A 12,736-nucleotide genomic window follows, 5' to 3' on the forward strand; every position below is an offset into this window, starting at 1 on the left:
CAATAGCAATCACGTGAGAAAGAGGCTATTAATGATCTTGAATTCCCCTGCACAAAGGCAACATCACTGTGTTTTGTGTCTGTGCAGGCCGACTGAGTAACTGCAGTCACCCTCTGGTGCCGGAACATGGAGGTTTCCGATGTGACCCGTCACCATGTCGAGGTTTCCCCCACAAGAGCGCCATCCACGTCTTCTGTGAGCCGGGATATCACCTCAGCAGCAAGCTCCGTGTCTCCCGGTGCCGCCACGGGAAGTGGCAGCCTCCGATACCTGCCTGCATCCCCATCAGAGGTAAGACTTCAGAAGACTGAATTCACTGGATTCTCAGTACAAACACAGGGTACTTCACTTGAGTGATTTCCATTTAATGCAGCTTTGAGACTGTCCTCCCACCGTTCCTCAGTGATCACCAGGGGCGGAGCGGAGGGGTGTCTTCCAGGGCTGCAGCCCCAAATGTTTTCTCAAAAGCCCTAAATCTTTTACGTCTACTACTATTCTAGTCCTTAAGTAAATATAATAGAGTATATGCCCTTTTGGGGATCCTTGATTTATAATTAGTATTCAAATGTAGCAGATTTGTCAGCTAAACATTCATTCTGTGAACTCGGCATAGAATAACAAAACCATGTTCCAAAATTAGTACTGCTGTTCATTCCTACCCATGTTATGTAACTTAAAAATAGTAACATCAGACAAGTTTAGCGTCTTTTAACTTCAGAATGATGAAGACAGTTGGAGAATCGTATAAAACAGGATGTCTGCTTGAGAGGATGATTCTTTTTCCCTGGCAACTATCTTGTTTTTATCAAACCATGTTTTTGCCCAAATAATGTACATATATTAGGCATTGTTTTATATCAAATGGATTGAAAAAAGCAGCCGAAAATGTGGAAAGAATGTCCTTGGAGGACCCCCGTAGGTTTGGGCCGACCCCCCAATGTCCACAACTTCTGGCTCTGCCCCTGGTTATCAGCTCAGTCTATAATCATATGCCGTTTATATGGCTAAATAAGTGTGAACACATACAAAGACTTTTTACTCTGACTTTTTGTTGCTCTTAAAGTACACACACAGAAACCGACATACAACTAAAAACGAGGACAACACAAAGGTAAACTTACAGCTCTGTGAGGAAAAAGAGCTCCAGCTCAACCACCTACAACAGTCAAATCCTGATTTTACATGAATGCGTGAGTAATAATAATCGCATGTTAGAATATATAATAGTATAGCAGTCACAGGGGACATATTTATACTTTTAATACTTTAAGTAAATTTTCCAGATTATATTTATGTAGTAACTTTTTCAATGCAGGACTTTTACTTTTTTATGTTTTTATTTTTACAGTTACTACATATACTTTTATCTCCATCACTGCACGGTAAAAGCTAACACTGTCAATCTAAAAAAAGAACCACTGATTTGTAATCTTTTGAATATTTGAATTGTATTTTTGGTTTGTTTTCATTTTGTTGTAGCTACAAAAACATCACTTCCCCTCTGCAATCGATTTTAAAAGTTTTTCAGAGCGTCTTGGGGCTGAAGCCTCTAATGCAAACACAGCAGCAGCAGCAGCAGCTCGCATTCATCCCCTGACCTACTTAGAAACACTCAGCGACTCTCTGCAGCGGAACTAGAAACTTTACTTTCCTCAGACCAGTTCCGACTTCCTCTGTCGCCATTCGCTCGAAACACGCTGCGACAGGAAGTCAGAGCGCAAAAAGAGGAAGCGGGCGATGCCACCATAATAACCATTAAACATTTCCTGTGTGTTGACGTTGTCAGAGCCTCATGGAAAGTCGTATTATCATGGGCTCAGAGAAACCACATAAGTAGATAAAACAATTCCTCTCATAGATCTTGTGTCTGATCATCTATTTCTATAAAGGGCATACCTCATTTTTCCCTGAAGTGGTGCCACACAGGTGATTGTTTCCTGTCACAGCTTCAGGTCATTGTCTCAGGTCTATTACATTTTTATTATAACCACCAAAGCAGCGTTTTCCGTGCCGGTACTCCTGCCTGTTTCTCCAAACTGGGGACGTGCCAACGGCAATCCTCTGTAGGTAATAAACTGGATATGCATCTCATACAACCACATAAAAAAAAAAAAAAACTATCCCTTTAATTGAAGGTGGAGTTGAGGAGTCTGAGGAAAGATGATTTATGAATACGATTTCATCATTTAATTAATTGAATGTCAAAACATTTAGTTAATTAATTATCTATAGTTTCTAGAGCCCATGTTGACGTCTTCAAAATGCTTTGTTTTGTTTGACCAACAGCCCAAAACCCCCAAAATATTCAACGTACACTAGCATAAAAAGGAAAAAAAGGCCGCACATGTTCACATTTGTGAAGCTGGAACCAGCGAATGTTTGGTCCAGGACAGATACAGCCGATATTTGTACAGTTTCAGGTGTCTGTTAGTGTCTAAAGTTGTTGTTTCTACTCACAACATTTCTCTTTCTCCTCCTCAGATGGTCCAAACATGAACTCTGACAACAGAGTGAACGACTCGATGCCCAGCATGGCCACAACAGCGGTGGGCGTGTCCATCTTCCTGCTCACCACCACTGCCTGCCTGGTCGTCAAGTCCCGCCTCTACCCCTGTCGATCACGCAGGTGAGAAAAAGATCATTTACCGCACTGATTCCTAAACCTGCCACATGGTAATGTTTCTGCTCCATATTTAATAGAAATGGGACGATATGTGTTTGTCCCGATTCGATTCTTTCACGATACATGGGTGCCGATTCAATTTGTATTGTGATTTTTAAATGTATTGCGATTCTAGAAGTATTGCGATTCGATAGTATTGAGTATTGCAATTTTCTTTTCCTTCTTTAACAAAAACAAAAGTTAAAGATACAATTTACACGTTATACACTTCTAGAGAAGATATATCATGAGACATTTCTAAAAACAGACAGTTTTCTAAGAAGAATGCACATCACGTCAGTCAGTCAGTCTGACATTTAGAAGTACATGACATGAATTTTCTGCATTTTCTGCTCTCGGTCAGTTTTTTTGGAAACGGATATGATGTAGTGGCAGTCAGCGGTACCGTATAAACAGAAAATATTTAGGTAAAAAAAATAAATAAAAAATATTGATTCTGGGGAGAAGAATCGATTTAAAAAATTGTTGATACACACGTGAATTGATATTTACTGTGAATGACTGAGGTCAGAGGTCAGTGGAGTCAGTGTGTATAATTATGTGTGTGTGTGTCCCAGCAGCCGTCGCTCTTCAGACCAGCAGGACCTGATGGTGGACGGACTTCCTGTCTCCCTGCCCTCCTACGAGGAGGCGGTGTATGGCAGCTGGGGGCAGCGCCTGCCCACCTGCTCGGCGCCGGGGCCCACCCAGCTCCTATTGGCTCAGGAGGCTCCCGGCAGTCACCCGGTGTCTCTCAACAACCAACCGGACAGCAGTCGCCGCCCCCTCCTGTCCAGCCCCGACAACCCCCCGCCCCCTTACGAGGAGGTCCAGTCATCACACCCCAGAGACAGGGCGAGTGACGCGGACAAGGACACTTGACTGCGGCGTTCATATGGGACTACCGGAAGGGGTTCGATTGACAGCTGCAGTGTTTACTCTGCAGATGATGAAACGAAAACACAGACTGACAGCAGACTTCTGCACTTTTCCTGGTTGGCCGCAGCTCACCAGCATCAGGACATTCAGTCCAATCACGCGCTAGTTTGGACAAAGCCGATGAGCTCTGATTGGCCAGATGTTAGATCACAAAGTCCTGACTGAAGAGGATATTTCTACATGAAACGTTGATTGTAAAGTGTTGTATGAATGTAAGTGACAGAGAAGGGAGTTTACGTACAGTCTGGTGAAAACCTTTATAACCTGAATGCCTTTTTGTTAGCGATAAATATATATTTCATTGTTTAAACAATACCATATATTAAGTTTAAAAATAAAAATCATCACACAAGCTAGAATAATGAGGTTTTCACAGCACAGCAGTCGTATAAAAGTGCAAGTGCCTGTGTGTGCCTGTGTGTGTGTGCCTGTGTGTGCGTGTGTGTGTGCGCGTGTGTGTTTTCAGTGTTGCTCTGGAGACGTCGTCCATCCTTTCCCGTCAGTGACGGGGCAGACCACGCTGTTGCAGAAACCCAGTGTGTTTCCAAGGCAACATACTCTGTTCCACTTCTGTCTGATTCTACTTTTTGTGCAGCGTTTCTTTCGGCGGTGTTGATTTGAAGCCAGCGTGGTGCGCAGCAGTGGTGGAAAAAGTATTCAGATTTTCACAGCAATGCACAATATAATTAATAAGATCATCATCTGTTTGTAGCGTCGCTATCCTGTGTGAACCACGTATCTCTAAAAAGTTTTAAAAGTCTTCATGGTGTCAGAGAAACAGCCCTGTTTTCAGCTTTGTGACGATGCATTTTCCAGCTGATCCGAGAGGCTTTTGAAAGACTGTATTTAGCTTAAGAAGTAGGAGAACTTTCTCAACACGTAAAGGAACACTTCATCCTTCAGTGTATCACAAACATTCAACATCAACACATCTGGAGATACATGGTTTTCACTGGACAGGGAGGGGATACAAAACTGTCATCTAAAAGGTAACCTAAAGCTGTCAGACAAATGTAGTGTAGTAGAAAGTTTATTATTTACCTCTGAGACGTAGTGGAAGAGCATAAAGCTGCAATAAATTCTGCAAGTAAAGTACAAGTACCTCAAATTGGTTACATTCCACCACTGGGGCGCAGTAACTCTGGTAACGACAAACAGCATGTCGTGATGTAGATTTTGTGTGCAGCGGATTATATTTAGAGACCTGAAAATGTTGAGAAACCACAAAGTGTTTCAGATGGTTTCTCCAGTGTACATTCAGTGGCAAATGACACAAACAATAATATTTTTGATGAATTTCAATGCACAGTGAAAAGAATCTGAAATAATGTGTACATTTATTTGCCCTGGTGGCATCGGTGCAGACACACAGAGGTGCTTTTAAACGTTTTCATTCCACAACCTGCAAAAAAATATCAAATGAAAATAAAACCCACAGATGTTGGACAAAAAAAAACGTGAAGTAATCAAACCGTGTCCTCCCTTCAGCTGGCCGGTTCCCTCTCTTTATGCCTTCACAGACCTTGAATGTAATTTATGTTTCATTTTGTGGCAACAAATCTTGACTATTAATATGGAATTGTAATATTTACGGGAAGATTATTTGTACATTGTATTATTGCACAAGATTATATGATAAATAAATGTTGAGGTGTTTGACATAATTTGACGTGTGTGTGACTTGATTGAAGTTAGCTATACCTGGGTTTGCCAGTGTTGCAGCAGCATGATGCCAGGCAGGACACACAGCAGACAGACACAAACATTAGGCTCGTTCGAGATGAGCTGCGCCTCCCCTGTAAAGGGGGCGCTGACAAAAATCCGCTGTCAAGTCGGACAGTTTAGTTTCCAGCAGCCTTCAGGCTGAACAGGAAGTCACAGAAACACTCACATCCTGATAGGTTCGATTCCCATTTAATAAAATGTTATCAGACCCGTATATCAGCTTGTACACAGGACTCCAGTTGTTTTTATCAAGACAGAGTAGCTGTCAAAATTCTCTACATGTGATCTGTTGCTGATTTTAATTAACAACACACTGTAGATGATCTGTAACCTGAATGGATTTAGTCTCTCTGACTTGTAAACATCACTATCAGCCACACAACATGTGGTTTGTACAGAATAAGCCTTTAAAACAGACAAATATAAGTTAAAATCACTCCAATTCAAAATCCATTTTGATGCTAACAAACACTCACCTCCCGTTAGCATCCCATTGACTCCCATTCATTTTGACACCACTTTGACAGCGAATAACTTTACATCTGAAGCGTTTAAAGACTTTATTTGTCCATTGTTTATTTCTAAAGAAACACGACAAAGTATAAAAGGCTCCATTACCTTGTACCTCACGTTATGGCTCCGTAGCAGACGTTTTTGTAAAAATAGGCTAACGATTGTGTCATAACCACGCGACTTACTGTCGCATAGTAGAGGAATTACCGTATAGTACAGGAGAAGCTCGCAGGCAGTTTGGACTTACATTAGCTGTTTAAGTTTAATTACTAATGTTAACTAGCATTTTAGTGATCAGTAATTAGCCTGTGCCTATGTTATCTCCTTACATATACCTACGCTCTCCGTCTCTGGAAGATTGGGAATGATTGAGATTTCTCTTGGCACAGCTACCAGAAGACTTACAACTTTCAGATAGGTTGCTCACGTCACATTTACGTCGTCTCTCTCAGTTGGAGGCTGCGCAGTAACGCTCAGCCATCACCAGAAAAGTGCTTCTAATATCCTTCACTGGTCTCCGTCCAGAGCAACGGGATCTGTTGGTCCATTTTATATATATGTCAATGGTGAAAAGCAACTGCGCTGCCTGCGTCTCAAACCTGCGGCCGCCTTGATCTCGTGAGGTTATCGTTGCCCACGTGTGCATGACGTCGGAGGAGGTCAGGATCAAGTCGGACACAAATCTAACCGGCATGCATTGGGCGGCGATCACCGGTGATCGATTCTGCGCAGACCTGGCTCATCTCGAACGAGCCTATTCTCTCTCCCATTTTTATTCCCCGCACTTATATTTGTTTAGTTTGTTTTAATGTTGGAGATTTAGCAGCATTTGCAGAGCCGTGGCCCAAGTCTTGATTTGTTTTTGTATTTATTTATTTTTTTACGCAATCCTCAAGCAATTCATAATTTTTTTCAGCTGAAAAACAGCAATAATCGAATAAAACCATGGTTTGAAATGTTTTTTTTTAAAAAGTCTATTATCTGTCTTTTTATGTTGCAATGATTTAAAAAGAAAATGTTTTGCTCTCTTTCAGATCCTGCCGAGACAGTTTTCCTGATCTGATGGACCCCCTGCTCCTTGTGCAGTAAAATGTTCCCTGTCAGTGTGTGATGTTTCTGGATTAATATTATATACATTAATACTATGTTTTCATTCTGTGGTTATTATACACATTACACACAGGCCGGGATTACACACACATGCTCAGTACCTATACATGCACTAATGGAGAGATGTCAGAGTGACGTCATGGTTGGGCAGTTGGGGGTTCGGTGCCTTGCTCAAGAACAGCTTGGCCCAGGAGGTGAAGCAACCCTCCGGTTCCCAACCCAACTCCCTACTGACTGAGCTACTGCCACCATAAGGATATATACAAAGTACAAGTACTTCAAATTTGTACTGAGTAAATGTACTTAGTTACTTTCCACCACTGCACCACCGTTTAGTCCTAAAGATAATCAGTGTGTCTTGTTGTGTCTTTTTGCCTTTTTGTATTTATTCCAAACAATCTGCTGCTGTTGCTGCCATAAAAACACTTTCTGTTACCATTCACTCTGTTGCTTAAGCTCAGAGGGGACAGAGCGTTTGCCGTTGCAGCTCCAAAACTTTGGAATGGACTGCCTCTGCACATTAGACAGGCCTCCTCTCTGTCTAATTTTAAAAATCTTCTTAAAACCTCTTTTCTTTGGCTTTTAACACCAGGTAGAGTGTTGATCTTATGTGCACTTGCATAATTGTATTGTGTTTGTCATATTGTATTTTATTTATTCTATTTATTTCTGTTTTATCTTTCTGTGCAGCACTTTGGAAACCTTGTGTTTGGTAAAATCATGCTATATAAATAAAGTGGAATGGATGGATTGATTGGATTGCAGAGCGGGGCTGGTGATGATGAAGGGTTAAACAACGACTTCCTGCTTTAGTGTGTATCCTGGGTGTGTTGTCAGGAAATAAAAAAGGAGAAGTGTGTTTATTGTAAGCAGTCAGCTGTGGTTATAGTAGGATGAATGGGTGGATGACGAGTCATTGATGAAGACAGACCAGTGTTTCCCAAAACCAGTGGTGGACAGTTAGTACACTTACTCAAGTACTGTAGTACAAGTTTGAGGTACTTTTTTCATATTTTTATGCTACTTTATACTGAAATCGCAGTTTCAAAATACTCATCGTTCGTGTTTGGCTCAACAAAGAATGAGCATAAATAACATTACACTGAATGAGAGATTTACTGTGTAAAATCCTGCATTTTTAAAATTACTGTGTAAATGCAGCACTGCACTGCTGAAAAACTTGGAATTTGAAATGTAAAAGTGTCAGTTGGAAGCTGAACTGCATTACCTTAATAAGCTAACAGTGGAAAAACCTTTCAATAAAAGCTGGAAGCTAAAATGTAATACCCACCTTCACTACATTTGTCTGACAGGTCGAGTACGTTAGCTAGTACTTTGTAGATTTAGATTATTAATATAAAATATGAATTAAGTAGGCCTAAAGAGAGTGAGTGTGGGGAGCCCTAACAGCTTCTGACTGATGAGCTAAGACTGGGCTGGGTGTGTGACGATCTGTCTTGTATCTGTAAAAGTAGGCTATGTAAGAATCATCAGGAAAATGTACTTAAGTTATCAAAAGTAAAAGTACTCGATGCAGAAATATCCTCACATTTTAGAAACTGGAAACGATCCAAACTGTTCTATGTTTAATCGGCTAATCGTTCCAGCTCTTCCTGTAGGCTGTTATGTTTTGTGTGCAAAAATCTTAATTTGTAACGTAACCAGTAACTAAAGATGTCAGATGAATGTCGTGGAGTAAAAAGTACAATATTTCTCTCTGAAATGTAGCGGATTAGAAGTAGAAAGTGGCATGAAAAGACTCAAGTAAAGTAACTCAAATTTATAGCTACTTAAGTACAGTACTTGAGTAAATGTACTTATTTACATTCCACCACAGGATATATTATTACAGTTTAAATTACACAGCAGTATATAAAGTAATTAAAATGAGCTCCATTATTACCAGCTGCAGGATTTAAGTACTTGTGGTACTTTAGCTACATTTGATGCCGATACTTTTACTTGATTTTGCATGCAGAACTTTTACTTAAAACGGAGTATTACTTAGTACTACTTTTACTCAAGTAGAAGCTCTGAATACTGCTTTAACTTTTTTGTTAGTTTTTTTGTGACTACTCAATGATGCGTTACAAGCACGTTGAGTCTCGAAAAACAGAATCGTGTTATTGTCGTGTTGCTCAATTTAAAGCTTTACTGCGTAACTTTTTGATATTAATAAACATCCGTTACATTCAAGTCATTGCCAAATGAGTTGCTACAAAGCTAATTAAGACTATCAGCTCCAGACAACTCTCTCTGGATTTCTCAGCATGGGTTATGTTTATGTCGTCCGGTTTCGCGCCCTATGGTCCCACATTTCTAAGAATTGTTTTCAAAATAATGCCTAACTCCTAACCCTAACCCTAACCCCTAAACCCCTAACCCCTAACTCCTAACCCTAACTCCTAACCCCTAACTCCTAAACCCTAACCCCTAAACCCCTAACCCCTAACTCCTAACCCTAACCCCTAACCCTAACCCTTGAAGGGAAATGTAGGAGCACAAGACCTAATTTTGAAAATGTCCTAGAAATGTGGGAACATAGGGCTGACCCCGACAGAACTACACACTACTGTATAGCTTTTTCTTTTCTGATGTACAAAATGTACTTCTTCTCTCTTCTGGTATTTCCAGTTGAGAAATTGAACTCTGAACAGCTCATGAGTCATTTATCAACCAGCGTGGTTATGTAATCAGGAGCCATTTACCTTCACTGGCCCCCCGGCTTGTGAGGACATCACTTTGCAGACAGGAAGTCAACTTTGAACACTGAGAACAAGAAGTGACTGAGTTACACAAGTTTAAACCAGAAAGGAAACACGGAAACCTTTACCAGAAACGCCTTGCCGTTCTCGTACAAATCTTTCCAAATGGTCTGATTGTAAGAAGGGAGGGGTCGGAGGAGTTCAGATGTATCCAGTGGGATGTAACTAAGTAATTTTACTCAAGTACTGTCAGGTGTAGAACAGAGAGCGGCTGAAAAGTTGCCACTTTATTCTATTCTCTTATTACTAAATCCCATCCACTGTTTGAGAAGGTTACATACATCGCTCATGCAGCGGAGGAAGAAGTACTTGAGTACAAAGTACAATATTTCCCTCCTGAGATGGATTAGAAGTATAAAGTAGCATAAAATGGAAATACTCAAGTACACGTAGCCTACCTTATATTTGTACTTGAGTCAACGTACTCAGTTACTTTCTACCCGATTACAAGTAAAAGTGAGTAATTGTTTGTAAAATGTACTTAAACTATCAAAAGTATGTGATGCAGAAAATGGCCTCTGTGATCCAATATATTGTATTAGAATAGTATTGTGATACTATATATTGTATTAGAATAGTACTGTTGATGCATTCCCGTGTAAGTAACATCTTGTGTATTGTATTGTTGTTAACCTTTAACAATGCACCATCTTTTAAGTTTTATGTATAATTATTCCGATCTTATGTGTAAATAGCAGGGAGGTAACGATGCTTTGTGAATTGATTAAAAATATGCTGTGCCGAAATAGTAGGCTTATGTCGAAAGAAGTCATGAAATAGTAGAGTACCAGTCAAAACTTTGGACACGTTTTCTCGTTCACTTAAATCAGAAAGCGTGTCCAAACTTTTGACTGGTAGTGTATGTCGAAAAAAGTCATAAAAAATGTAGTTATTTTGATGTGGGATTTGTTATTTAAGCTAAAGTGCCACTTGCACGTTTGTGAGACACATCTGTTGTTTTGCAGTTTATATGAATAAAGGAATATTTGTCAGTACTTTGTCTGCAGCTCATGCTATTAAAAAAAGTGAGAAAATGATATTGTGAACTTAAATTCTTGAATCGTAAGTTGTATCGTTACATCCCGAGTAAAGTTACTAAAGCTCGCAAATGTAGTGTAGTAGAAGCAGGTTTCAAAAATTTGAGTAAAAAGTTCCTCAAATCTATACTTACTGTAGGAACAGTGCTTGAGTAAATGTAATTAGTTACTTTTCACCACTGCATTGAACCAAGATGCTGCACATTTGATAGAGATGTTTATTTAAAGTTGACAGTTTGAAGTCAAACACACTGTTTAAGTTTCAAATTAAAAGCCTTGGTGCATATTGACAATGAGATTATTTCTGTTTCAGAGCTGCACTGATGTGAAGAGAAGCTCCTGTTCCTGGGAAGATCAACATTCGCTGATGATCACCTACAGATGCAGGTGAATGTTTCATCTCTGCACACAGATCATATCATATCATATCATATCATATCCTCATAGATCGCAGACTATACTATGACTTTTTTTTCCTGACATTTACCCCCTCCCACAGATCACACAGGAGCTTGTGCTTCATCAGCTTTATTTAGCTTTAGAATGCAAACAGGATAAAACCATAACAATAACTGAAAGCTTATAATTTCAGGCATAGAGAACTTCTAAAATAACCCAAAACAGACATTGAATAAGGACACAGAGTTGAAAGACTAAGGCCAAATAAGAAGTATAGTACTATCACAATATTTAATCAAACACTGATACTGAAAAATACAAGTTTACTCTCGTTATCTCGTATATGTTGAGCTACAATTCAATTAATGAATAAGTCGTAAAATCAAACTCATTTGACAAAACATGAATAACTAGTGTTTTAATTACATTTCTAATAAGCATATGAACAAGCAGATGCTATGGTTTGTACTGCAAGTTATTCCAATTTATATATTTAAAATTACGATAAAACTACATTTTATTTATTTATGGCTTGTTTTAGTCCACTTTGATATCAGACTGAATGTGTTTACCGCTGTGGAAACAAACATTTCACAGTCATAGTGATGTCTGAAATGTGTTAATTTACTTAACGTTCCTGTGACTGATCACCTAATGTTAGCGCATAGGGAGTGTTCGATAAGCTAAACCCCACCCACCTGGCACAGCAGGACGATTAAAACAAACGGCAAGAGTAATGTGAACACGATAACAGTAATAACAGTTCTGAGTGTATAAAAAGACGTAAAAATATGCCACTGAAATAAACGCTGCCACTGATATTCGCAAGTTTGTGTGTGTGTGTGTGTGTGTGTGTGTGTGTGTGTGTGTGTGTGTGTCATGGATGTATAATAAGTCTGAGTGTCTGTACCGCCGCTCTGCCTTGCTTCCAATTCTGGCCAGTGGCCACTCGCGGTACTGACACCTCAAACTGCAAGCTAGGTCAATCATGATTTTCATTATGAATTTGTTTTTAGCTATGGACGTTCTACATTTGTAAATATACACAACACACACACCCCTTCAGATAATTTTCTGCATTAACATACTTATTTAAACCCAAACCATGAGTTAAGATAAGGTACATGATAACCCTAACCATTCCTAAAAACAAACATAATCCTAAAAATAACCAAGTAGTTCTTGTGCCTAACCCTAATCACATTTTTGGCGGCTTTAACATAACCCAACCTGACCGTTTCGAGGGCGTGTCCTGTAGTACTGTGGACCCACAGATAGTTCTACTTTGCACCGGGTGAGTAATTCCTATTGGACTGAATAGAGCTCTATATTGTGGTTTCGAAAGTGAAAAACCCCATTCATTTTCTCCATAAGGATTCTGATGAACCGTGATGTCTAAACCATCCAAAGTAAAACGAAGGTTTCTGCTCCTGTGGAAGCTACAAGTCCGTATCAAAATGAACCTTGCTTTAAGAAACACACGGTTGTACTGCACTACCCACAATCCTAAAGCATAACAGCGACATCTGATCGGAACTTGCTGTTACTATGGATATGTTTACTGCACCTATAAACTGCGAGCAAGC

The 12,736-nt window shown here is 39.8% G+C and overlaps 1 protein-coding gene across 3 annotated transcripts in view; it reads left to right on the top strand.

Annotated features, from left to right (window-relative positions):
• LOC144515853 (sushi domain-containing protein 6) overlaps positions 1-5,265 on the top strand; it is a 15,723-nt gene extending 10,458 nt beyond the window's left edge. For 2 of the 3 annotated variants that reach the window (XM_078247018.1, XM_078247019.1), the window contains exons 3-5: positions 88-291; positions 2,482-2,626; positions 3,241-5,265. In XM_078247018.1, coding sequence (XP_078103144.1) covers positions 88-291; positions 2,482-2,626; positions 3,241-3,544 — 653 coding nt within the window. In that variant the 3' untranslated portion in view covers positions 3,545-5,265. The remainder of the gene's footprint in view (positions 1-87; positions 292-2,481; positions 2,627-3,240) is intronic. The other variant, XM_078247020.1, reaches the window with a different exon arrangement.
• The last annotated feature ends 7,471 nt before the right edge of the window (positions 5,266-12,736 follow it).

The sequence above is a fragment of the Sander vitreus genome, chromosome 3 (assembly GCF_031162955.1).
Source record: "Sander vitreus isolate 19-12246 chromosome 3, sanVit1, whole genome shotgun sequence".
NCBI lineage: Eukaryota > Metazoa > Chordata > Actinopteri > Perciformes > Percidae > Sander > Sander vitreus.